At 46.5% G+C, this 26,638-nt stretch overlaps 1 protein-coding gene across 1 annotated transcript in view; it reads right to left on the minus strand.

Annotated features, from left to right (window-relative positions):
* Window positions 1–26,638, minus strand: part of LOC139262390 (basal body-orientation factor 1-like) — an 85,852-nt gene that overhangs the window by 53,498 nt on the left and 5,716 nt on the right. The window contains exons 2-3 of the mRNA XM_070877579.1: window positions 17,502–17,754; window positions 11,147–11,212 (exon numbers count right to left, since the gene is read on the minus strand). Coding sequence (XP_070733680.1) covers window positions 11,147–11,212; window positions 17,502–17,754 — 319 coding nt within the window. The remainder of the gene's footprint in view (window positions 1–11,146; window positions 11,213–17,501; window positions 17,755–26,638) is intronic.

Below are 26,638 nucleotides of genomic sequence, written 5' to 3' on the forward strand. Positions count from 1 at the left end.
TGCCATGTTCCAGCAGCGGGGAGAATACCGAGGTACGTTTTCGGCACAGCTTTTCTTCTGCAAAGAAGTACGCCATTTTAAGCGGGGGCGCAAACTTGGGCCCAATGTGCTGCACCTTTCCAGCCCCCTGTAGTCTGTTTCCACTTCCTGGCCAACACATAACACAACAAATGTAGTATGCTCTAGGGCAAGGGGACATAACCTTAATATTTTTTAGGAGAGAAGTTAGGAAACACTTCTCCACGCAAAGGGTGGGAGACGTCTGAAACTCTCTCCCACAATATGCAGTAGATGCTAGCTCAATTAATAATTTTAAATGTGAGATCGATAGATTTATTTGCTAGCCAAGGGTATAAAAGGGTATGGAGCCAAGGCAGGTGGATGGAGTTAAGATACAGCTCAGCCATGATCTCACTGAATAGCGCAACAGGCTCGAGGGGCTGAATGGCCTCATCCTGTTCCTATGCTCACTGTATCTAATAGAACCATAGAACAATAGGCATTTAAAGCACAGAAAGAGGCTATTCAGCCCATTAGGCCTGTTCAGGTTGTTTGCTGGAGCAATCCAAAAACTAATCTCACTGACCCACACACTTTCTATAGGCCTATAACTTCTGCCTCAAATATTTAGCCAATTCTCCCTTAACGGGTGCAATCGTCACGGCCTCAATCACTCCTTGTGGCATAGCATTCCATGTTTGAACAACCCTTTGTGCAAAGACATTTTTCTAAATATAGTGTGATTTGTGCTCTATCCCTCTGGCTATACAGTTAGCTTTTGTTACTGCTGCCACCAATTCCCCCCAGATCCCTCTCGTAGAACCGTAAACTATACAGCACAGAATGAGGTAATGAGGCCCATCATGTCTGCGCTGGCTCTTTTCTTGAATAATCCATTCCAATATCCTGTTCTCTCCCTGTATCTTCCCTTGCTGCAAATATTCATCTACTCGTCCCTGCATCAGCTACTGCCTGTGACAAAGTGCTCTTTTCTACAACAAGAAAGTTCTCCTAATCAGGATCCTCGCTCTCAGTGGCCATTTTAAATGTCCTTAACTCACCAACCAGAGAAAATAGTCCCTCTCAATTCATTCTATCAAAATCCTTCCCAATATTTGAAAAAACTCATTTTAACTCTTCTCAGCCTTCTCTCCTCCAGTGTCTCAGATTTCTCCTCATAATCGTATTTGCTCAACCTGGTATCCAGAAATAGCGTGGAATTATAGAATCACAGAAATTTACGTGCCTGTGCCGGCCAAAAAGGAGCTATGCAGCCTAATCCCACTTTCCAACTCTTAGTCTGTCGCCATGTAGGTTACAGCACTTCAAGTGCATATCCAAGTACTTTTTAAATGCCATGAAGGTTTCTGCCTCTACCACCCTTTCAGCTCGTGAGTTTGAGACCCCCACAACCCGCTGGGTGAAAAAAGTTCTCCTCGACTCCCATCTCATCCTTCTACCAATTACTTTAAATCTATGCCCCCTGGTTCTTAACCACTCTGCTAAGGGAAATAGGTCCTCTCTATTTAGGCCCCTCATAATTTTATACACCTCAATTAAGTCTCCCCTCAGCCTCCACTGTTCCAAAGAAAACAACCCCAGCCTATCCAATCTTTACTCATAGCTAAAATTCTCCAGTCCTGGCAACATCCTCGTAAATCTCCTCTGTACCCTCTCTAATGCAATCCCATCGTTCCTGTAATGTGGTGACTAGAACTGTACGCATCGCAAGAATCCTCCTTAACCGTTTTCTCCCTGTGGCTGAAGAGCTCCTCCCAGAGTCACAATGCGGATTCTGTCCACTAAGGGGTACAACGGACATGATCTTCACCGCGCGACAACTACAAGAGAAATGCAAGGGAACAGCACCAACCCTTGTACATTGTGGTGTATGTAGCACACAAATCATTGACTCCACACGGTCTGGTGTTGATCTAACTGCTGTGACCTTGGTCCTTTATTGTACAGCTTCAGAGTGCTCCACAGGTGTGGTGGGCAGCCTTTTATACTTCCTCATGCAGGTACTTTAAGGTCTCCCACCACAGCGCCCTCTGTGGTGCACCATTGTACTTATCATACATTTAATGTACCAGAGCAATACACAACATCACTTCCCCCCCACCCCAGTTCAAAAAGCCGTTGCTTGAATCCCCTAAATCAAAAAACGCATTAGCCCATAGGTAATGTTGATCATGGATCCACGTCCCTGAATTTAAACACAGTGACCATTCAGCATTGAAATATTAACTCTTATCGTAATTCGCAATTCATGTCCATTATTATAAACACAGTGACCACCCAGCATTAAAATATTAATTCTTGTCATAAATCCATCATCCTACATTCACATAGCACACTTAGACTCGCTCTAGCCTTGCAAAAATTCAAACGTCTTTATGTGGGGACCGCAGTGGTGTAAGGCCCTTTTAAGACTCCCGGGAGCATTTCCTTTCCATCTTGTGGCTCCCACGAGGCTTCCTTTGGGTGCTGCCATCTTAGGTGTTCTGCTGGCCTTTGTCTCCATTGCCACGAGGCTCACCACCATCTTGAGTTCGCTGGCGAAGAAAGAAGAAGAAACAAGGAAGGAGGGAAAGGGAAAAAGCAAAACGGCCCAGATCAATCCCTCTTCCAGAAGTGGCTCCCTGGACTCGATCACTCACAGTTAGTCGCTCCACGTTTGCTGCCGCATCCGCCGCTCTGCCTCACGTCCCTCCGAGTCGCGCCCGCCGCAGCCTCTGCTCCCGCCGTGACCGCCCCTCCTGCGGCCGCCGTGGTCGCCACTATCGCAGCTGCTGCTGTTTCGCGTGGGCTCCCCGGATCCGCCGGCCATCGATGGGCCTCCCGCTTCTCGCCCGCAGCGCCCCGCTGGCCCGCATCCCAGCAATAGGCCCGCACCTGCAACTTTGATCTTACAGGGTCTGCTCATCTGTGGAGGCTGACCTGCAAACCTGTTCTTCCAGGGTCTGTTCGTCTGTGGAGGCTGAGGCTGCAATCTGTGGAGGAATGAAGTCTTCCCAGCTCCCGTGGACCTTTCCCATCCATCTTCTGCCGAGGAGCGTTGGCCCATCACCTGCAATGACCCATAAGGGTAAACCGTGCGTCTCGCCCCCGTGAGATACCTGCACATCCGCTCTGCCGAGAACAGGTATCAGTTCCTTGGTGTCGGTACACAGCTTTGCCGTGACCAGGGCCAGCTTGGGTCGTGCAGCCGGGTTATCCCACAGTTTCTCAAAAGTTCTCTGACTCATCAACGACGGACCCGATCCCATATTCACTGCCATACTCACTGGGACTCCATCAATTTTTACTTCCATTATCAGTGGGGGCGAATCGTCAGTACATGTATACAGTCCCAACACCTCATCTTCTTCTGCCTGCTCCTCGCTGAGCAGTGGATCATCCACCATCTCCTCAGCCACGCGGTGAGTCAGATTTCTTTTACACATAAGCTTAAGGTGGCCTTTAATGTGGCAGGTATTGCACGTATACTCCGCAAACCTGCACCGGTGAGCCCCATGGCTTCCTCCGCAGCGCCAGCATGGTGCTGCTTGATTGGCCCCCCTCAGCGGACTCTGAGTTCTAGGACCCCGAGGTCCATGCTCTCTGCCCTAGGCGGAGCCACGTTCTGCAGTTCTGTCTGTGGTGTGCACTATCCTGTGGACAGTGCCTGCTGGGTTCGAGACTGTGTGGATCATTTGCTTGGTGCTGCAAGTCGAGGTCATATATGCCCGGCTGATGGTGATGACCTTTGTCAGGGTGACTGTGGGTTCCGTGGCAAGCAGCTTGTGAAGGAGGCCCTCATGGCCAATCCCCATGACGAAAACGTCCCGCAACGCCTCGTCAAGGTGTGCCCCAAAATCACACGGCGCCGCGAGTCTCCTGAGGTCCACAGCATATTTGGTGACATCCTGGCCTTCGGGTCTGCAGTGATGGTAGAATTTGTATCTGGCAGTGAGGATGCTCTCCTTCGGTTTCAACTGGTCACGAATGAGTGCGACCAGCTCCTCATATGACTTGTCCCTGGCGCTCGCGGGTGCCAGCAAATCCCTGACGAGACAGTAAACCTCATCGCCACAATTGGAAAGCAATATCGCCGTACGCTTCTCTCTCAGTGCGTCCGTATGCCCCGTCAGGTCGTTTGCTGTGAAGTAGTACTCGAGCCTTTCCGTAAAGGCCTCCCAATCATTTCCCACCATAAAATCCTTTAGCGAGCCCAGAGTAGCCATGGTTGCGTGGAGTTCATCCGCTTCCTCGTCGTCAATGTAGGACACAAATCATTGACTCCACACGGTCTGGTGTTGATCTAACTGCTGTGACCTTCGTCCTTTATTGTACAGCTTCAGAGTGCTCCACAGGTGTGGTGGGCAGCCTTTTATACTGCCTCATGCAGGTACTTTCAGGTCTCCCACTACAGCGACCTCTGTGGTGCACCATTGTACTTATACATTTAATGTACCAGAGCAATACACAACATACATGGCCTTCTTTGATCTCACAAAGGCCTTTGACACTGTCAAGCATGAGGGACTATGGAGCATCCTCCTCAGTTTCGGCTGCCTCCAAAAGTTTGTCACCATCCTCCACCTGCTCCACGACGACATGCAAGCCATGATCCTGACCAATGGATCCACCACAGATCCAATCCACATCCAGACCGAGGTCAAGCAGGGCTGCGTAATCGCACCAACGCTCTCGCGGTCTTCCTTGCTGCAATGCTCCATCTAACTATCAACAAGCTCCCCGCTGCAGTGGAACGAAACTATGGAACCAATGGGAACCGGTTCAACCTACATCGCCGCCAGGCTAGATCCAAGGTCGTCCCATCCTCTGTCACCGAACTACAGTAGGCGGACGACGCTTGCGTCTGCGCACATGCAGAAGCCGAACTCCAAGCCATCGTCAACACCTTCACTGAGGCATACGAAAGCATGGGCCTTACGCTAAACATCCGTAAGACAAAAGTCCTCCACCAACCTGACCCCGCCACACAGCACTGCCCCCCGGTCATCAAAACCCACGGCTCGGCCTTGGACAACGTGGACCATTTTCCAAACCTTGGGTCCAACGCCGCCTCCAGTGTGCTAGTGCAGCCTTTGGTCGCTGAGAAAGAGTGTTTGAAGACCAGGACCTCAAATTTGGCACCAAGCTTATGGTCTATAGGACAGTAGTGATACCTGCCCTCCTATTGGCTCAGCGATGTGGACTATATACAGCAGACAGCTCAAAGCACTGGAGAAGTACCATCAGCACTGCCTCCACAAGATCCTGCAAATCCACTGGAAGGATAGATGCACCAATGTCAGTGGTCTAGAGTTTCCTTAACCTGTTTTTCTGCCGCCCTCACCCGAGGTGCGCCATTTTTGTCCGCCTCCAAGCGCACCGAAAAAAGACATCGGTATTCTGGCCGCTCCCCAGCCTCTCTTCGGTCGTGGCGCAGCGTGCCCAATGGATTGGGGGCAGAGCCAGGTCCCGGCGCTGCAAACAGTGCCGGGACCTCTGCACATGTGCGCTAGAGTCTGCGCGCATGTGCAGTAGCTCCTGGCAGGCCGTTCCTGCAAACGCGCGCTGCAGGCTGTGTGGGAGGGGCCCGAAGCACGCCATTCCTAGCCCTGGTCGAATGGGCTCCCTCATCGGCGGCCTGCATTCCTTAAGGTAGGGCTTCTATTTTTTATTTGTTATTTACTGATTGATTTTGGTGCTTTAGGTGCAGGGTTCCTTCTATTTTTTTATTTATTATTTATTGATTGCTTATTACTTTGATCTTGGTGCTTTAGATGCAGGGTTCCTTCTATTTTATTTGTTAATTAACTGCTTATTACTTTTTGTGCTTTGTTCGGTGCTTAGTGGTGCTTTAAATGTAGTTACTTGCGCCAATTCCTTAACTCTAGGTAAGGGTTTTCTGTGCAGACAGAAGTGGCAACATACGCTGATCTAATTTAGTTTGGAGCAACTATTTGCTGGTCAAGCACCTAAAACAGGGGTAAGTGGCTGGGAACACCCCATTTTGAAAAAAAAACTGAACTAAAAAAAACCTCACTTACACTGGTGCATATTAAATGGCCAGAATTGCAACTAAAAAGATAGTCCAGAAAAATCAAGTTCCTCCAAAAAAAAAGGAGCAACTCCTGGGGAAACTTGGGCCCAGTGTTCTCGCTTAGGCCAACATCCCCAGCATTGAAGCACTGACCACACTCGACCAGCTCCGTTGGGCAGGTCACATCGTCCGCATGCCCAGCACGAGACTCCCAAGCAAGCAGTCTACTCGGAACTCCTACACGGCAAGCAAGCCCCAGGTGGGCAGAGGAAACACTTCAAGGACACCCTCAAAGCCTCCTTGATAAAGTGTAACATCCACACCGGCACCTGGGAATCCCTGGCTCAGGACCGCCCAAAGTGGAGGAAGAGCGTCCGGGAGGGTGCTGAGCACCTCGCGTCTCATTGCCGAGAGCATGCAGAAACCAAGCGTAGACAGCGTCAAACCAGGCTCCCCACTCACCCTTTCCTTCAACCACTGTCTGCCGTACCTGTGACAGAGACTGTAATTCCTGTATTGGACTGTACAGCCACCTGAGAACTCACTTTTAGAGTGGAAGCAAGTCTTCTTCGATTTCAAGGGTGATGATGATGATGCAGTACTCTAACTGTGGCCGAACCAGTGTTTTATACAGTTCAAGGAGAACCTTCCTGCTCTTATATTCTATGCCTTGGCTAATAAAGGAAAGTATCCCATATGCCTTCTTAACCACCTTATCACCTGTCCTGCTACCTTCAGGGATCTGTGGACATGCACTCCAAAGTCTCTCTGTTCCTCTAAACTTCTCAGTATCCTACCATTTATTGTATATCCCCTTGCCTTGTTAGCCCTCACACTTCACCGGATTGAATTCCATTTTCCACTTTTCTACCCACCTAACCAGTCCATTGATATCTTCCTGCAGTCTACAGCTTTCTTCCTCACTATCAACCACATGGCCAATATTTGTAACATCTGCAAACTTCTTAATCATGTCCCCTACATTGAAGTCTAATTCATTGATATGTACCACAAAAAAGGGACCTAGTAGTGAGCCCTGCAGACAGCCTTCCATGGAGGAAGGAAAGTAAGAGCCATCCATACAGATCACACGCCATCATATCAAAATTTAAATTCACTCAGTGGTTGCCAGTGAAAGTGGTCTTTCCAGCATCCTCTTACTCCACATTATCAGATCATTTCTTTCCTGGAACTGCTTTACATAAAACAAAGAACTTCCGGATTCTACGATGGAATCCATTCTAGTGGGAATAACTACATAATGTCAGACTTATTTCAAATTTTCCATTAATGGAATAGCGATGATACATGTAGCAATATACCTTTCAAAACAAAATCATATTTGCTACTTTTACTGTAAGTACGCTTTGCCATTGCTGCAAATTGGAATGCTAAAAGCAGCAAATTTCCATTACAGCCTCATTTTTTTGGCTTTTCTCAAGAGTTTTCAAACACTTTTTTGCTCTGACACACAAAGCTAGATGGGAGCAGGGGGTGGGGCATTGGTCAGAACTGCTGCTCCTGCTTTTGGTCAATAGATTGCGTTCTAGGAGAATAGTAGTCACTCCAAGTCTCGCATTTTCCTTTTCACTGATGACAGGGCAGATCATCAACTTTGTTGGGTGGGTTACCTGAAGTCTTTGTGCGTTTTTGAAATTGTCGTTAGCCTTCTATGCCACCATGCCTATTTGTCTAATCAGAAGATTAATGTAAATCAGGAGAGTAATGCAATAGTTAGGAAGGACATTAGCTTGGATGATGTGGAATCTATATGGGTAGAGTTGCAGAACAACAAAGGGCAAAAAACGTTAGTGGGAGTTGTGTACAGACCTCCAAACAGTAGTAGTGATGTTGGGGAGGGCATCAAACAGGAAATTAGGGGTGCATGCAATAAAGGTGCAGCAGTTATTATGGGTGACTTTAATATGCATGTAGATTGGGCTAACCAAACTGGAAGCAATACGGTGGAGGAGGATTTCCTGGAGTGCATAAGGGATGGTTTTCTAGACCAATATGTCGAGGAACCAACGAGGGGGGAGGCCATCTTAGACTGGGTATTGTGTAATGAGAGAGGATTAATTAGCAATCTCGTTGTGCGAGGCCCCTTGGGGAAGAGTGACCATAATATGGTGGAATTCTACATTAGGATGGAGAATGAAACAGTTAATTCAGAGACCATGGTCCAGAACTTAAAGAAGGGTAACTTTGAAGGTATGAGGCATGAATTGGCTAGGATAGATTGGCGAATGATACTTAAGGGGTTGACTGTGGATGGGCAATGGCAGACATTTAGAGATCGCATGGATGAACTACAACAATTGTACATCCCTGTCTGGCGTAAAAATAAAAAAGGGAAGGTGGCTCAACCGTGGCTATCAAGGGCAATCAGGGATAGTATTAAAGCCAAGGAAGTGGCATACAAATTGGCCAGAAATAGCACTGAACCTGGGGACTGGGGAAATTTAGAACTCAGCAGAGAGGACAAAGGGTTTGATTAGGGCAGGGAAAATAGAGTACGAGAGGAATGCTTGCAGGGAACATTAAGACGGACTGCAAAGGTTTCTATAGATATGTAAAGAGAAAAAGGTTAGTAAAGACAAACGTAGGTCCCCTGCAGTCAGAATCAGGTGAAGTCATAACGGGGAACAAAGAAATGGCAGACCAATTGAACAAGTACTTTGGTTCAGTATTCACTAAGGAGGACACAAACAATCTTCCAGATATAAAAGGGGTCAGAGGGTCTAGTAAGAAGGAGGAACTGAGGGAAATCCTTATTAGTCGGGAAATTGTGTTGGGGAAATTGATGGGATTGAAGGCCGATGGACTTAAGGAGGTGGCCTTGGAAATAGCGGATGCATTGACAGTCATTTTCCAACATTCCATAGACTCTGGATCAGTTCCTATTGAGTGGAGGGTAGCCAATGTAACCCCACTTTTTTAAAAAGGAGGGAGAGAGAAAACAGGGAATTATAGACCGGTCAGCCTGACATCAGTAGTGGGTAAAATGATGGAATCAATTATTAAGGATGTCATAGCAGCGCATTTGGAAAGAGGTGACATGATAGGTCAAGTCAGCATGGATTTGTGAAAGGGAAATCATGCTTGACAAATCTTCTGGAATTTTTTGAGGATGTTTCCAGTAGAGTGGACAAGGGAGAACCAGTTGATGTGGTATATTTGGACTTTCAGAAGGCTTTCGACAAGATCCCACACAAAAGATTAATCTGCAAAGTTAAAGCACATGGGATTGGGGGTAGTGTGCTGACATGGATTGAGAACTGGTTGTCAGACAGGAAGCAAAGAGTAGGAGTAAATGGGTACGTTTCAGAATGGCTTGGCAGTGACTAGAGGGGTACCGCAAGGTTCTGTGCTGGGGCCCCAGCTGTTTACATTGTACATTAATGATTTGGACGAGGGGATTAAATGTAGTATCTCCAAATTTGCGGATGACACTAAGTTGGGTGGCAGTGTGAGCTGCGAGGAGGATGCTATGAGGCTGCAGAGCGACTTGGATAGGTTCGGTGAGTGGGCAAATGCATGGCAGATGAAGTATAATGTGGATAAATGTGCGGTTATCCACTTTGGTGGTAAAAACAGAGAGACAGACTATTATCTGAATGGTGACAGATTAGGAAAAGGGGAGGTGCAACGAGACCTGGGTGTCATGGTACATCAGTCATTGAAGGTTGGCATGCAGGTACAGCAGGCGGTTAAGAAAGCAAATGGCCTTCATAGCGAGGGGATTTGAGTACAGGGGCAGGGAGGTGTTGCTACAGTTGTACAGGGCCTTGGTGAGGCCACACCTGGAGTATTGTGTACAGTTTTGGTCTCCTAACTTGAGGAAGGACATTCTTGCTATTGAGGGAGTGCAGCGAAGGTTCACCAGACTGATTCCCGGGATGGCGGGACTAACATATCAAGAAAGACTGGATCAACTGGGCTTGTATTCACTGGAGTTCAGAAGAATGAGAGAGGATCTCATAGAAACGTTTAAAATTCTGACGGGTTTAGACAGGTTAGATGCAGGAAGAATGTTCCCAATGTTGGGGAAGTCCAGAACCAGGGGTCACAGTCTAAGGATAAGGGGTAAGCCATTTAGGACCGAGATGAGGAGAAACTTCTTCACCCAGAGAGTGGTGAACCTGTGGAATTCTCTACCACAGAAAGTTGTTGAGGCCAATTCAATAAATATATTCAAAAAGGAGTAAGATGTAGTCCTTACTACTAGGGGGATCAAGGCGTATGGCGAGAAAGCAGGAATGGGGTACTGAAGTTGCATGTTCAGCCATGAACTCATTGAATGGCGGTGCAGGCTCAAAGGGCCGAATGGCCTACTCCTGCACCTATTTTCTATGATTCTATGTTTCTAATATCACAACACTTTACAATGTGAGATTGATGGGAATACATCAACACAACTTTACATATAGGCACAAGTCCAAATGTTACAGATCCCTTCATTCTGCTTCTGCTACTCGCGAGGAAAATTGGTTTTTTTAAAATGATAAAATGATGCAGCACAGGAGAAGGCCATTGGCCCATCGAGCCTGTGCCAGCTCTTTGGTAGAACTATCCAATTAATCCCGCTCGCCTGCCCTTACCCCATAGCCCTGTAAATGTTCCATTTCAAGTATATATCCAATTCGCTTTTGAATGTTACTATTGAATCTGCTTTCAGGCAATGTGGACCCGATCACAACTCGCTGTGTAAAAAATGTTTCCTCATGTTGCCTATGGTTCTTTTGCCAATCACCTTAAATCTTTGTCATCTGCTTATCGACCCTTCTGCCACTAGAAATAGTTTCTTCTTATTTACTATATCAAAACCCTTCATGATTTTGAACACCTCTATTAAATCTCCTCTCAGCCTTCTCTGCTCTAAGGAGAACAACCCCAACTTCTCCAGTCTCTCCATGTAACTGAAGTCCCTCATCCCCCAATACCCTTCTAGTAAATCTCCTCTGCATCCACTCCGAGGCCTTGACATCCTTCCTAAAGTGTGGTGCTCAGAATTGGCCACAATACTCCAGCTGGGGCATACCCCGTGTTTTCCCTTTGCAGATTACGAGACCCGTAAATATATCCCCAACTGGGAAAACTGCAGACGCTTACCATTTTCTTATTGTCCTCATTTGCTTGTTGCCTTTCGTCTGTTATCTGTTGTTGCAGTTTGGTGATCTGTAAAACACAAACTCCTTCAATTACATTGACAAAAATCACTGGCAAATTTCAGTCACCTTTCAATGTCCCTTCCTTTCCTTCAGGAAAGTTCCTGGCAGCCTCCCCAATGGCATGGCTCAGAATACGTCATGTTAATTTCGCAACACGTTCGCCATCGTGCCACCCAGATTTCTTTAATTAATCAAAGTAACAAAGACTTCTTGTGAACATAGGAACAGGAGTAGGCCATTCAGCCCCTCAAGTCTGCTCCGTCATTCAATTAGATCATGGCTCAACTCCATTTGCTCACCTTTGCCCCATATCCCTTGATGCCTTTACCTAACAAAAATCTACCATTCTCAATCTTAAGAGCTCCAATTGGTCCAGCATCCCAGCCATTTGGGGAGAGAGTTGCAGATTGCTATACCCTTTGTGTGAAAAGTGCTGCCTGATTTTGCTCCTGAATGGCCCAGACCTAATTTTAAGATTAAGATTTTAAGAGGAAATAGTTTATCTGCATCTATTCTATCAAATGCTTTTAACATTTTAAACACATTGATGAGATCACTGCTCAATCTTCTATACTCAAGAGAATACAAGCCAAATTTACGCAACCTGTCCTTATAATTTAACCCTCTGAGCCTTGGTATGATTCTGGTGAAACAGCACTGCATCCCCTCCAAGGCCATCCTATCCATCCTGAGGTGTGGTGCCCAGAACTGAGCACAGTGCTCCAGATTGGGTCTGACCACGGCTCTGTACAACTTGAGCATAACTTCCTCCCCTTTGTGTTCCAGCCCCCTTGAGATAAAGGCCAACAATCCATTAGCTTTTTTGATTACTTTTTGTTCACGTCTACTAGCTTTTAATGATTTGTTAGCTTGGACTCCCAAATCTCTTTGCTCCTCCACAGTTCCTAGTTTCTCACCATTTGAAAATACTCCAATTTATCTTCCTTTGGTCCAAAATGGATATCCTCACACTTGCCCTCATTGAACTCCATTTGCCATAGTTTTGCCACTGTGGTTAATATGTCTATGTCCCTTTACAACTTCCTGCTCCCATCGGCAATACATACTGTCCCTCCTAACTAAGTCTACTTGTGGCTCACACTATTGAACACTGGAGTCCCAGCCCGGAGTCCCAGCCCTTTACATAGCTCTGTAGGTTTCTTCAGTCAGGCACATTTGATGAAGCAGTCTGGCTTGAGCACAGAGCTTGGAGACAAAGCTGGGAGATTCGCAAGCAGAGTGAGGAATTTTGTGAGCGCAGGAATTCGGTGGAGAAGAGGAAGGCGGTGGAGACGTCTGACTGAAAAGGAAGTGTGAAGCCACAGAATCCAATGTCTCTAAGTTAATAGGCATGAGAGCTGACCTGCAGGACAGCGAGAGGAGCGATCGCAGATAAAGGTAGGTCCAAGAGCCCAGAAGGAGCGCAAGTGTCAGGGAGCGAGGGATGTCAGCGCAAGGGAAGGAGGTGATTGTTTTTTTTAAGTCTTAAGTTTATTTCTGTTAAATTACTTTAAAAAAAAAAGAAGTTAATTAATAGTCGAATAAATAAAGGCATGGCAGGGCAGCTCGGTCCAACAAAATGCACATCCTGTGCCATATGGGAACACCAGGACACTTCCCATGTCCGGGACAACCACGTGTGCAGGAGGTCTCGTCAGCTGGAGGAGCTCGAGCTCCGGGTTTCAGAGCTTGAGCAGAAGCTGGAGTCACGGCAGTGCATCTTCGAGGCTGAGAACTACGTGTAGAGCACGTTTCAGGAGGTGGTCACCCCGCAGCTAAGGAGTGCGCGGGCAGAGAGGGAATAGGTGACTTCCAGACATAAGAGGAGGACTAGGCAGGCAGTGCAGGAGTTCCCTGAGTGCATTTCGCTCTCCAACCAGTATTCTGTTCCGAGTACTGGTGAAGGCGATGGTTCCTCTGGGAGTACATCCATGGGTACATGGGTGTCTCAGCTGTACGGGGTGGCGAGGAGGATGACAGGGAAAGCAATAGTGGTAGGGGATTCGATAGTTAGGGGAGCAGACAGGGTTTTCTGCGGTTGCAGACGTGACTCCAGAATGGTATGTTGTCTCCCTGGTGTCAGGGTTAAGGATGTCACTGAGCGGTTGCAGAACATTCTGAGGGGGGAGGGTGAACAGAGTTTGTGGTCCATATTGATACCGACGACACAGGTAGCAAGAGGGGTGAGGTACTGCAGGCAGATTTTAGAGAACTGGGAAAGAAATTAAAAGGCAGGACTTTGAAAGTAGTAATCGTTGGATTACTCCCAGTGCCACATGCTCGTGAGTATAGAAATAGGAGGATAGAGCAGATGGATGCGTGACTGGAAAGATGGTGCAGGTGGGAGGGCTTCAGATTCCTGGGGCATTGGCGCCGATTCTGGGGGAGGTGGGACCTATATAGGCCGGGCGGGTTGCATCTCAACAGAGACAGTACCAATATCCTCGCGGGGAAGTTTGCTAGCGCTGTTGGAGAGGTTTAAACTAATTTGGCAGGGGACTGGGCACCAGAGTATAGCATTAGAAAGGAGAAGAAAAGCGCACAAAAGAGTGGGAGTGACAGATAACACTAAAATAAGAAATAGTAAGGTTTTAGGTGGGGTCAGACTAAGAGAGAACACAGGATGGACTAAGATGGGTTTACTATGTATGTATGTGAATGCGTGAAGCATAGTAAACAAGGTTGGTGAGCTGTAGGAACAAATAGCCACATGGGAATATGATGTCATGACAATAACAGAGACATGGCTCAAAAAAGGGCAGGATTGGATATTAAATATTCCTAGATATAGGGTGTTCAGGAAATATAGGGAAGGAAAGATAGGAGGTGGTGTGGCAGTATTGGTTAAGGAGAATGTTACAGTGCTGGAGAGAGAGGATGTCCTGGTGGGGTCAAGGACAGAATTTATTTGTTAAAGTTAAGAAATAATAGAGGTGCCATTACTCAACTAGGTGTATTCTATAGGCCACCAACTAGTGAGAAAAATATGGAGGAGCAAATTTGCAGAGAAATTACAGAGAGCTGCAAGAACTATAGAGTAGTGATAATGGGGGAACTACAATTATCCTAATATAGACTGGGATAATAATAGTGTAAAGGGCAGAGAGGGAGAAAGAATTTCAGAAGTGTGTTCAGGAGAACTTTGTTGATCAGTACGTTTCCGGCCCAATGAGGAAGGAGGCATTGCTAGATCTGGTTCTGGGGAATGAGGTAGGTCAAACGGAGCAAGTGTCAGTAGGTGAACATTTGGGGAACAGTAATCACAGTATCATAAGGTTTAGATTATCTATGGAAAAGGACAGGGTGCAATCTAATTGGAGGAAGGCAAATTTCAGTGCGATAAGAACGGATCTGACCCGGGTAAATTGGAATCAAACAATGGGCTGCCTTTAAAGAGGAAATAGTGTGGGTACAGTCGAGGTACATTCCCACTTGGGGGAAAGGTAGAGAAACTGAAGTCAGAGCTCCCTGGATGACGAAAGAGATAGAGAGTAAGATGAAACAAAAAAAAAGAGGGCGTATGACAGATATCAGGTCGAGAATACATCTGAGAATAAGACTAAATATAGAAAGTTCAGAGGAGAAGTGAAAAAGAAATTACAGGGGCAAAGGGAGAGTATGAGAATAGAATGGCAGCAAACATAAAAGGTAATTCAAAAGTCTTCTATAGGCATATAAATATTAAATGGGTTGCAAGAGGAGGGATGGGGCCAATTCGGAACCAAAAAGGAGACCTATGCATGGAGGCAGAGGGTATGGCTGAGGTACTAAATGAGTACTTTGCATCTGTCTTCCCCAAGGAAGAAGATGCTGCCATAGACATAGTAAAGGAGGAGGTAGATGAAATACTGGATGGGATAAGATTTGATAAAGACATGGTACTAGAAAGGCTGGCTGTACTTAAAGTCGATAAGTCACCAGGACTGGATGGGATGCATCCTAGGACGTGGAGGGAAGTGAAGGAAGAAATTGTGGAGGTACTGGCCATAATCTTCCAATCCTCCTTAGAAACGGGGTTAGTGCCAGAGGACTGGAGAATTGCAAATGTTTACACGGGTGTAACGATAAACCCAGCAACTATAGGCTGGCCAGTTTAAAACTGGTAGTGGGAAAGCTTTTAGAAACCATAATCAGGGATAAAATTAACAGTCACTTGGACACGTGTGGATTAATTAAGGAAAGCTAGCATGGATTAGTTAAAGGCAAATCGTGTTTAACCAACTCGATCGAGTTTTTTGATGAGGTAACAAAAAGGGTTAATGAGGGCAATGCGGTTGACGTGGTGTACATGGATTTCCAAAAGGCGTTCGACAAAGTGCCTCATAGAAAGAATGAGGAGAGGAAATATAAACTAAAGGGTAAAATCCTAAAGGGGCCGCATGAACAGAGAGACCTGGGGGTATATGTGCACAAATCATTGAAGGTAGCAGGCCAGGTTGAGAAAGCAGTTAAAAAAGCTTACGGAATCCTGGGCTTTATGAATAGAGGCATAGAATATAAAAGCGTAGAAATTATGATGAACCTGTATAAAGCACTGGTTCGGCCTCAACTGGAGTATTTTGTCCAGTTCTGGGCACCACACTTTAAGAAAGCTGTGAAGGCCTTAGAGAGGGTGCAGAAAAGATTTACGAGAATTATTCCAGGGATGAGGGACTTCAGTTACGTGGATTAACTGGAGAAGCTGGGGTTGTTCTCCTTAGAGCAGAGAGAATTGAGAGGAGATTTGATAGAGGTGTTCAAAATCAGGAGGAATCTGGCAGAGTAGATAGAGGGAAACTGTTCCCATTGGCAGAAGGGTCGAGAACCAGAGGACACAGATTTAATGTGATTGGCAAAAGAACCAAAGGTGACATAAGAAAAAAAAATTTATGCAGCGAGTGGTTAGGATCTGGAATGCACTGCCTGAAAGGGTGATGGAGGCAGACTCATTCGCGGCTTTCAAAAGGGAGTTGGATAAGTACCTGAAAGAAAAAAAATTGGAGGGCTACAGGAAAAGGGCGGGGGGTGTTGGACTAGCTGAGGTGCTCTTGCAGAGAGCCAATACGGGCTCAATGCGCCGAATGGCCTTCTGCTGTACTGTAACCAGTGGGATTGAGATGTGATACATTAGAGCAACTTAAGCATCCCATCTTCCTGGGGTTCCCACACATCTTCCACCAAAGTTACGGGAGAACCCTGCTGAAATACAACCCCTCGTTTCTAAATGTCATCTAAACGCAAAGATTTTATCACAACATTGAATATATTCTCAAACATATTCACTTTATAACAAATACATAGAACTATTTCCCTTAGCTTTTCTTGCTTGCTTTATCACTGGGTATTTCTATCTGGCAATTTCATCAACATTATTTTTCTTACTACTTCCAGCTATGTCAGCTGTGCTAGCACTCTCACCTCTGAGTCAGAAGGTTGTGGGTTCAAGTCCCACTCCAGAGACTTGAGCACAAAATCTAGGCTGAAACTCCAGTGCAGAACTGAGGGAGTAATGCACTATCGGAGGTGCCATCTTTCGGGTGAGATGTTAAACCGAGGCCCGGTCTGCTCTCCCATGACACTATTTCTAAGAAGAGTAGTGAAGTTATCCCTGGTGTCCTGGTCAAAAGTTATACCTCAATCAACATCACTAAAAAAACAATGTGGTCATTATCACATTTACTGTGTGCAAATTGGTTGCCACGTTTCCTCCATTGCAACAGTGAATGCACTTCATAAATGTACTTAATTGGCTGTAAAACGCTTTGGGACATCCTGAGGTTGTGAAAGATGCTATATAAATGCAAATCTTTCTTTCTTTAATTCACCATTTTGGCTTATGAGTTTATGTCACATTGAAAGTTAATTTTTAGTTTTAATATATAACTATGGCACTATATCGAGGGAAAAACATACAAGAAAATAGAATTTTACTGAAAACATTGATGTCTGTTGTGACAATTACTGGTTGATCAAGTGGTGTAGCATTTGATGCTCCAGTGGATTGGTCACCTAGCATTAGAATGCAAGTTCACACCTGCAATTTCCCAGACAATAAATTCCTGATCTGGACAATGCCATCAATGATATGCAGCAAGCAAAGGTTTGGCATGTCCCACAAGTGGGTCACTCCAGGTTGCTGTCTCAGTGCTCAGCTAAAGAGAAGCCTTAGCGTAGGCCTCAAACCAGTTGGAAAAATGGCCATATGTCATGGAGAGTTGTAATGGGGGTGAGAAGAATAATAAATAATATTAAGTTTAAGATTAAGATTAAGTGATATTAAGTTTTACATTTTTCAAGAAAACAGTTAAGATTATTACCATTGCCTCTTTCTCCAAGTCCTGTTTCTTTAAATATGAGATCACTTCCATGGCATCCCTCTCTATTTGAAACCGATCATTCATTAAAGTTTCATTGGTTCTGGCAAGCGATCGAGCTGTGTTACGGTATTCCACTTGCGACTTCTCCAGCGAATTCAGTCTTAATTCCCACAGAGCAGCATTTGCCATTGCCTTCTCAATATCTGGTTCCGCAGGAACTTTTAGATCAAGCTTTTCATTCTTATTTCCTTTTCTTAATAGATAAACAGACAGAAAATAAAAAGCAAACAGTTTGTTGAGTAAATCCCCAAGTCCAGGAGCTCTTGTCCCCTTCTAGATCCACTGGAAAGACACACATGGTGCACCCACCATGACTGTCAATGTCTCATAATTCCCAGAAAACAGGTGAGAATGCACGAGTGCATTTTGCACAGCGTGCCCAAGTGCAAAATATCAGGCCTAGCAAAGTAGCAAGAATGTTGCCTTGTTGCAAACAATGGAGCCATAAATGAGTAGCTGAGGACTTTTTCTCGCTAATTTTCTCCATTCCTCTCTGAAGAGACTCATCCAGGTGTATAATCCCATGGGTCTCAATCCTCTGGTGCCTCACCCAAGTTCACATTCTTCATGTATGAGCCTAAATCACGGAATTTTGCCAGGCTAGTTGACTATAGAGAGCATTCTAGTTAAGCACATGACCAACATCTATATGCACATTTTTTAACAAGGAGGAAAACATTGAAGGTACAGTCTTCAGACTGTCTTTGGCCAGCAATTATGATATTTCTAAGTTATTTCCCCACTCCCAATTATGCTCCAATTCTTTCCCCTTTGTTCCTGAAGGCAGCAACTCAAGTTGGAGCATAGGTTGAGGACCTTACAGAACCTCATCGGAGTGCCCACAGCTACTATTGACCATGATATCATTAGTGAAGGACTGCGAGCAGTTCTGCAACTCTTCATCGAGCAAGTAAATATATGTGGCACAGGCAGAAAACCCTAACGAGAGAAAAGGGCATAAAACAAATTCCTAAAAAGAAAGGAATGTTATCCTCATTATGATACATAAAATTAACACAATTTAAAAAAAACACTTGTCTATTAGGTTACAGAAAAACATAGTCAAGCACTCTGTCATCGCAATTTGCATCATGCCCCAATTCATTTGTAACTATGATGGAATCGAATGTCTATGATGCTGCGAGCCAACAGAAGATGTTCAGCTGCTTGACATTGGATCAGTGCAAGAATAATGTGGCCGTACACTGTAACTTAAACTGGTAGGCATTCTTCCAAATAACCAGACCTTCCTTGTATTCTATACTAGTTGCCATAGAAACATTGAAACACATGAAATAGGTGCAGGAATAGGCCATTCGGCTCTTCGAGCCTGCACCACCATTCAATAAGATCATGCTGATCATTCACCTCAGTACCCCTTTCCTGCTTTCTCTCCATACCCCTTGATCCAGTAGAGTGGACAAGGGAGAACCAGTTGATGGGGTATATTTGGACTTTAAGAAGGCTTTCGACAAGGTCCCACACAAGAGATTAATGTGCAAAGTTAAAGCACATGGGATTGGGGGTAGTGTGCTGACATGGATTGAGAACTGGTTGTCAGACAGGAAGCAAAGAGTAGGAGTAAATGGGGACTTTTCAGAATGGCAGGCAGTGACTAGTGGGGTACCGCAAGGTTCTGTGCTGGGGCCCCAGCTGTTTACACTGTACATTAATGATTTAGACGAGGGGATTAAATGTAGTATCTCCAAATTTGCGGATGACACTAAGTTGGGTGGCAGTGTGAGCTGCGAGGAGGATGCTATGAGGCTGCAGAGCGACTTGGATAGGTTAGGTGAGTGGACAAATGCATGGCAGGTGAAGTATAATGTGGATAAATGTGAGGTTATCCACTTTGGTGGTAAAAACAGAGAGACAGACTATTATCTGAATGGTGACAGATTAGGAAAAGGGGAGGTGCAAAGAGACCTGGGTGTCATGGTACATCAGTCATTGAAGGTTGGCATGCAGGTACAGCAGGCGATTAAGAAAGCAAATGGCATGTTGGCCTTCATAGCGAGGGGATTTGAGTACAGGGGCAGGGAGGTGTTGCTACAATTGTACAGGGCCTTGGTGAGGCCACACCTGGAGTATTGTGTACAGTTTTGGTCTCCTAACCTGAGGAAGGACATTCTTGCTATTGAGGGAGTGCAGCGAAGGTTCACCAGACTGATTCCCGGGATGGCGGGACTGACCTATCAAGAAAGACTGGATCAACTGGGCTTGTATTCACTGGAGTTCAGAAGAATGAGAGGGGACCTCATAGAAAATTTTAAAATTCTGACGGGGTTAGACAGGTTAGATGCAGGAAGAATGTTCCCAATGTTGGAGAAGTCCAGAACCAGGGGACACAGTCTAAGGATAAGGGGGAAGCCATTTAGGACCGAGATGAGGAGGAATTTCTTCACCCACAGAGTGGTGAACCTGTGGAATTCTCTACCACAGAAAGTTGTTGAGGCCAATTCACTAAATATATTCAAAAAGGAGTTAGATGAAGTCCTTACTACTAGGGGAATCAAGGGGTATGGTGAGAAAGCAGGAATGGGGTACTGAAGTTGCATGTTCAGCCATGAACTCATTGAATGGCGGTGCAAGCTAGAAGGGCCGAATGGCCTACTCCTGCACCTATTTTCTATGTTTCTATGTTTCTATCCCTTTAACCGTAAGGGCCATATCTAACTCCCTCTTGAATATATCCAATGAACTGGCATCAACAACTCTCTGCGGCAGGGAATTCCACAGGTTAACAACTCTCTGAGTGAAGAAGTTTCTCCTCATCGCAATCCTAAATAGCTTACCTCTTATCCTTAGACTGTGTCCCCTGGTTCTGGACTTCCCCAACATCGGGAACATTCTTCCTGCATCTAACCTGTCCAGTCCTGTCAGAATTTTATATGTTTCTATGAGATCCCCTCTCATCCTTCTAAACCCCAGTGAATACAGGCCCAGTCAATCCAGTCTCTCCTCATGTCAGTCCTGCCATCCGCGAATTAGTCTGGTGAACCTTCGCTGCACTCCCTCAATAGCAAGAACGTCCTTCCTCAGATTAGGAGACCAAAACTGAACACAATATTCCAGGTGAGGCCTCACCAAGGCCCTGTACAACTGCAGAAAGACCTCCCTGCTCCTATACTCAAATCCCCTCGCTATGAAGGCCATACCATTTGCCTTCTTCACCGCCTGCTGTACCTGTATGCCAACTTTCAATGACTGATGTACCATGACACCCAGGTGTCGTTGCACCTCCCTTTTTCCTAATCTGCTGCCATTTAGATAATATTCTGCCTTTGTGTTTTTGCCACCAAAGTGGATAACCTCACATTTATCCACATTATACTGCATCTGCCATGCATTTGCCCACTCATCTAACCTGTCCAAGTCACACTGCAGCCTCTTAGCGTCTTCCTCACAGCTCACACCGCCACCCAGTTTAGTGTCATCTACAAACTTGGAGATATTACACTCAATTCCTTCATCTAAATCATTAATGTATATTATAAATAGCTAGGGTCCCAGCACTGAGCCCTGCAGCACCTCACTAGTCACTGCCTGCCATTCTGAAAAGGACCTGTTACTAGTTCTATACTAGTTGCCATGTCTCCACACAACCCGTGTAACAGCGCCAATACAAATTAATCTTTCTTAGTCTATCGTATAAATATGTAGAAATAACAGTGTCACTTCTCTTGACAGAACTACTCTGACAAAGGGCCAAGTCCCTTAAAAAAGGAGGCAGACAAAAAGCAGAAAATTATAGACCAGTTAGCCTAACATCTGTGGTTGGGAAAATGTTGGAGTCCATTATTAAAGAAGCAATAGCAGGACATTTGGAAAAGCAAAATTTGGTCAGGCAGAGTAAGCATGGATTTATGAAGGGGAAGTCATGTTTGACAAATTTGCTGGAGTTCTTTGAGGATGTAACAAACAGGGTGGATAAAGGGGAACCAGTGGATGTGGTGTATTTGGACTTCACAAGATAAATGTTCATGGGGTTGGGCGTAATATATTTGTTATATATGTAAACTTGTATTTACTCTGCTCATCCCCGGAGTCCTAAGGGATCCCATAATCCCTTGGGAGCACAGGTATTTAAAGAGGCTTCACGGGTTGGAGAGGCACTCTGGAGACCTGCAATAAAAGACTACAGTCACACTTTACTTTGAGCTCAGTGTTCAGTCTGACTCTTTCTCCATACACAACAACTGGTGACGAGATACATAGTAAACCCAAAGATGCAGAGAACAGTGGGCATCCTGGAGAAATTCTCGGAGGGAGATGATTGGGAAACTTTTGTGGAGCGATTCGACCAATATTTCATGGCCAACGAGCTAGATGGGGAAGAGACGCTGCCAAACGAAGGGTGATCGTCCTCACTGTCTGTGGAGCACCAACGTATGGCCTCATGAAGAATCTACTCACTCCAGCGAAACCCACGGGGAAATCGTACGACGATCTGTGCACACTGGTCCGAGAGCATTTGAACTCAAAGGAAAGAGTTCTGATGGTGAGGTACCGGTTCTACACATACAAAAAGTCTGAAGGCCAGGAAGTGGTGAGTTATGTCGCCGAGCTAAGACGCCTTGCAGGACATTGCGAATTTGAAGGACATTTGGAGCACATGTTCAGAGACTTTTTCGTACTTGGCCACTAAACCATACTTCGCAAATTTTTTACTGTAGAGACCCCAACTTTGAGTAAGGCCATAGCGATAGCCCAGGCGTTCATTGCCACCAGTGACAATACGAAGCAAATATCTCAGCACACAAGTGCTGCTACAAGTACTGTGAACAAAGTGATGTTGTTTTCAAATCGTAACGTACCGGGCAGGTCACGCATACCTGCAGCTACACATCCGCAGATGTCTCAGAGTCCACCATCAGGGTGATGAATGCAAGGCCATTAACACCTTGTTAATGCTGCGGGGGTGATCATCGTTTCCATTCATGCCGATTCAAAGAGTACATTTGCAAGGGCTGTGGAACAATGGGACACCTCCAACGAGTGTGCAGGCGAGCTGCAAAGCCTATTAAACCTGCAAACCACCATGTTGCAGAGGACAGATCCACGAAGGATCACGACGAACTAGAGCCTCAGATCAAGGAGGCAGAGGTACATGGGTTGCACACATTCACCAGGAATTGTCCCCCAATAATGCTAAATGTTGAACTAAATGGACTCCCGGTGTCAATGCAGCTGGACACAGGTGCGAGCCAGTCCATCATAGGCAAAAAGACTTTCGAAAGGTTGTGGTGCAACAGGGCCTTCAAGGCCAGTCTTAACTCCAATTCGCACGAAACTAAGAACTTACACGAAAGAAGTGATACCTGTAATCAGCAGTGCTACCGTAAAGGTCTCCTACGATGGAGCGGTGCACAAGCTACCACTCTGGGTGGTACCGGGCGATGGTCCCACGCTGCTCGGCAGGAGCTGGCTGGGAAAGATACCCTGGAACTGGGACGACATCCGAGTGCTATCGCCCGCTGACGACACTTCTTGTGCCCAGGTCTTAAACAAATTTCCTTCGCTGTTCGAACCAGGCATCGGGAAATTCCAAGGAGCATAAATGCAGATCCACCTAATTTTGGGGGCGCGACCCATCCATCACAAGGCGAGAGCAGTACCGTACATGATGAGAGAAAGGGTAGAGATCGAGCTAGACCGGCTGCAAAGAGAGGGCATCATTTCCCCGATCGAGTGAGCCAGTCCTATCGTCACAGTCCTCAAGGGAGACGGCACCATCAGAATCTGTGGTGATTACAAAGTAACTATCAATCGCTTCTCCCTGCAGGACCAATACCCACTACCAAAGACCGACGACCTCTTTGCAACGCTGGCGGGAGGAAAGACGTTCACGAAACTGGATCTGACTTCAGTCTACATGACGCAGGAACTGGAGGAATCATCGAAGGTCCTCACCTGCATCAACACGCACAAAAGTCTTTTTGTTTATAACAGATGTCTGTTTGGAATCCGATCAGCGGCGGCGATATTCCAGAGAAACATGGAAAGCTTACTGAAGTCGGTCCCACACAGTGGTCTTCTAGGACGACATCTTGGTCATAGGTTGGAACACAGTCGAGCATCTACAGAACCTGGAGGAGATTTTTAGTCGACTGAACCGCGTGGGGCTCAGATTAAATTACTCGAAGTGCGTTTTCCTGGTGCCTGAAGTGGAGTTCCAGGGAAGGAGGATTGCGGCGGACGGCATCAGGCCCATCAACGCGAAGATGGAGGCAAGCGAGAACGCACCGAGGCCACAGAACATGACAGAGCTACGGTAGTTTCTGTAACTCCTGAACTACTTTGGTAACTTCTTACCAGGTCTCAGTTAATTGTTAGAACCATTGCATGTCTTACTACGCAAAGAGGACGAATGGGTTTGGGGAAAAAGCCAAGAAAATGCCTTTGTTATGAGAAAATTGTTATGCTTAAACAAATTGGTTGTGTTGCATGATCCATGTAAGCGTTTGGTACTAGCATGTGATGCGTCGTCATGTGGCGTCGGGTGTGTACTGCAACATACTAATGATTTCGGGAAACTGCAACCGGTTGCCTATGCATCCAGGAGTCTGTCTAAGGCTAAGAGAGCCTACAGCACGATTGAGAAAGAAGTGTTAGCGTGTGTTTATGGGGTAAAGAAAATCCATCAATACCTGTTTGGGCTAAAATTCGAATTGGAAACTGACCATAAGCTACTTATATCTCCCTGTTCTCCGAGAGTAAAGGGATAAATAGCAACACATCGGCCCGCATCCAGAGATGGGCGCTCACGATCTCCGCATACAACTATGCCATCCGCCACAGGCTAGGCACAGAAAACTGCACCGATGCTCTCAGTAGGCTGCCATTGCCCACCACTGGGGTGGAAATGGCGCAGCCCACAGATCTAGCCATGGTTATGGAAGCATTTGAGAGTGAGCAATCACTGCCCGGCAGATCAAAACTTGGACAAGCCAGGACCCCTTTTTGGCCCCAAGTTTCCACATGATTTGCTCCTGATTTTTAGGAGCAACTGGTGGAGAATGGAGTATCTTAGAAATCGCAATTCTCCACATTTTTCTTTCTGCAGTTCTAGTCAGTTAGAACAGTTTCACTTTGGAACAGAATTTTTTCTTCAAAAGGGGGCGTGTCCAGCCACTGACGCCTGATTTCAAAGTTTCCACAGTGAAAACGTACTCCAAACTAACTTAGAATGGAGCAAGTGAAGATTTTTGTGGAACTGAAAAAACCTTGTCTACACATTAAAAAATCAGGCGCAGGTTACAAATTAGGCGTCCGGAACGAGGTGGGGGGGGGGGGGGGAGGGGGGGGAAGGGAAGTCATTAAATTCTACAATAAATCCTTATTTGTACTTATACAAATATTATACAAATAAATCCAACGTGAATAAACATTTATAAGCAAAGAAAAGATTAAATAAACCATCTTCCTACCTGTGTGAAAGTGCTTCAGGCAGGTTCAGTCAGCTCAGCGGTGTGGCGTCGTTCCCGCGAATGGGAGGGAGGGAGGGGCAGGCAGGCAATAAGCAGGCATTTGTGCAGCCTTCCACTTGAGGTGGAAGCCTTAAAGTCAGCTCAGCGGTATGGCGTCGTTCCCGCGAACGGGAGGGAGGGAGGGGCAGGCAGGCAGTAAGCAGGCATTTGTGCAGCCTTCCACTTGAGGTGGAAGCCTTAAAGTCAGCTCAGCGGTGTGGCATCGTTCCCGCGAACGGGAGGGAGGGAGGGCCCGACCGACTGACCGCAGCGGGGGGGAGGCAGGGAGGAGGAGGCAGCCGTTCCCGACGGCAGGGAGGGGGGGGCGGGGGAGGAGGCAGTGAGAAGGCTGCAGGATGCCTCAGAAGTTGAGGCAGCCATTCCCGACGGCAGGGGGGGGGGAGGCCGTCGGGAAACGGCTGCCTCAACTTCTGAGGCATCCTGCAGCCTTCTCACTGCTGCAAGAAGCCTCAGTGCTGATCATGGAAGGACAATGTGCTTTTATTAAAAAATGTTCAAAAATTAAACAGCTACAAAGAACTACAAAAATGGCCGAGTGGCAATGTTTCCTTCACACTGCACGAACGCTCCAACGTGCACGCGCAGCGTTGCCGGCACGAAAAAAACTAATTTAAATGGTACCCGCCCCCTCCCACTTACAAAATCGGCGCGAGTGGTAGGCTCCGCCCCCTGGGCGCCGCGCCAAGCTGCCATGGAGCTGCAGGGCGCTCCAGAATCGCGCGTTTTTATTCAGGCGCGGTTTTCGGCGCGAAAAACGGGCACCCAGCTTGGAGGGGCGCCCGTTTTGTAGCGTGTGGAAACTTGGGGCTATTATCTCTAGTCAAAAGCTGTGTGCTTCATGGGAGCTGGTCCAGTGTCCCAGTGGAAATGCAGGAAGAGATAAAGCCGTTCCAGCGGTGCAAAGATAAAATGCCTATACAGGCAGACTGCCTACTGCGGGGCAATCGAGTAGTGGTCCCCAAGAAGGGCAGAGACACCTTCATCAATGACTTCCACAGTACCCACCCAGGCATCCTAATGATGAAAGTGATAGCCAGATCCGACGTGTGGTGGCCTGGTATCGATGTGAATCCTGCGTTCACAGGTGTAATACATGCTCGCAGTTAAGCAATGCACCCAGGGAGGCGCCGCTAAGTTTATGGTCTTGGCCTTCCAAACCATGGTCTAGAGTACACATCAACTATGCAGGCCCGTTCTTGGGTAAAATGTTCCTTGTGGTTGTAGACGCTACTCCAAGTGAATTGAATGTAAGATAATGTCGGCTAGCACGTCCGCTACCACTACTGAAAGCCTGCGGGCCATGTTTGCCACACACGGCCTACCCGATGTCCTGGTGAGTGACAACGGGCCATGTTTTAACCAGTGCTGAGTTCAAAGAATTCATGACCCGTAACGGGATCAAACATGTCACAACTGCCCCGTTTAAACCAGCGTCCAATGGTCAGGCAGAGAGAGCAGTGCGAACCATCAAGCAAGGCTTGAAGAGGGTAACTGAAGGCTCACTGTAGACTCGCCTATCCAGAGTCCTGCTTAGCTACTGCACGAGACCTCACTCACTCACTGGGATCCCACCTGCTGAACTGCTCA

This window comes from Pristiophorus japonicus, chromosome 4, assembly GCF_044704955.1.
Source record: "Pristiophorus japonicus isolate sPriJap1 chromosome 4, sPriJap1.hap1, whole genome shotgun sequence".
NCBI lineage: Eukaryota > Metazoa > Chordata > Chondrichthyes > Pristiophoridae > Pristiophorus > Pristiophorus japonicus.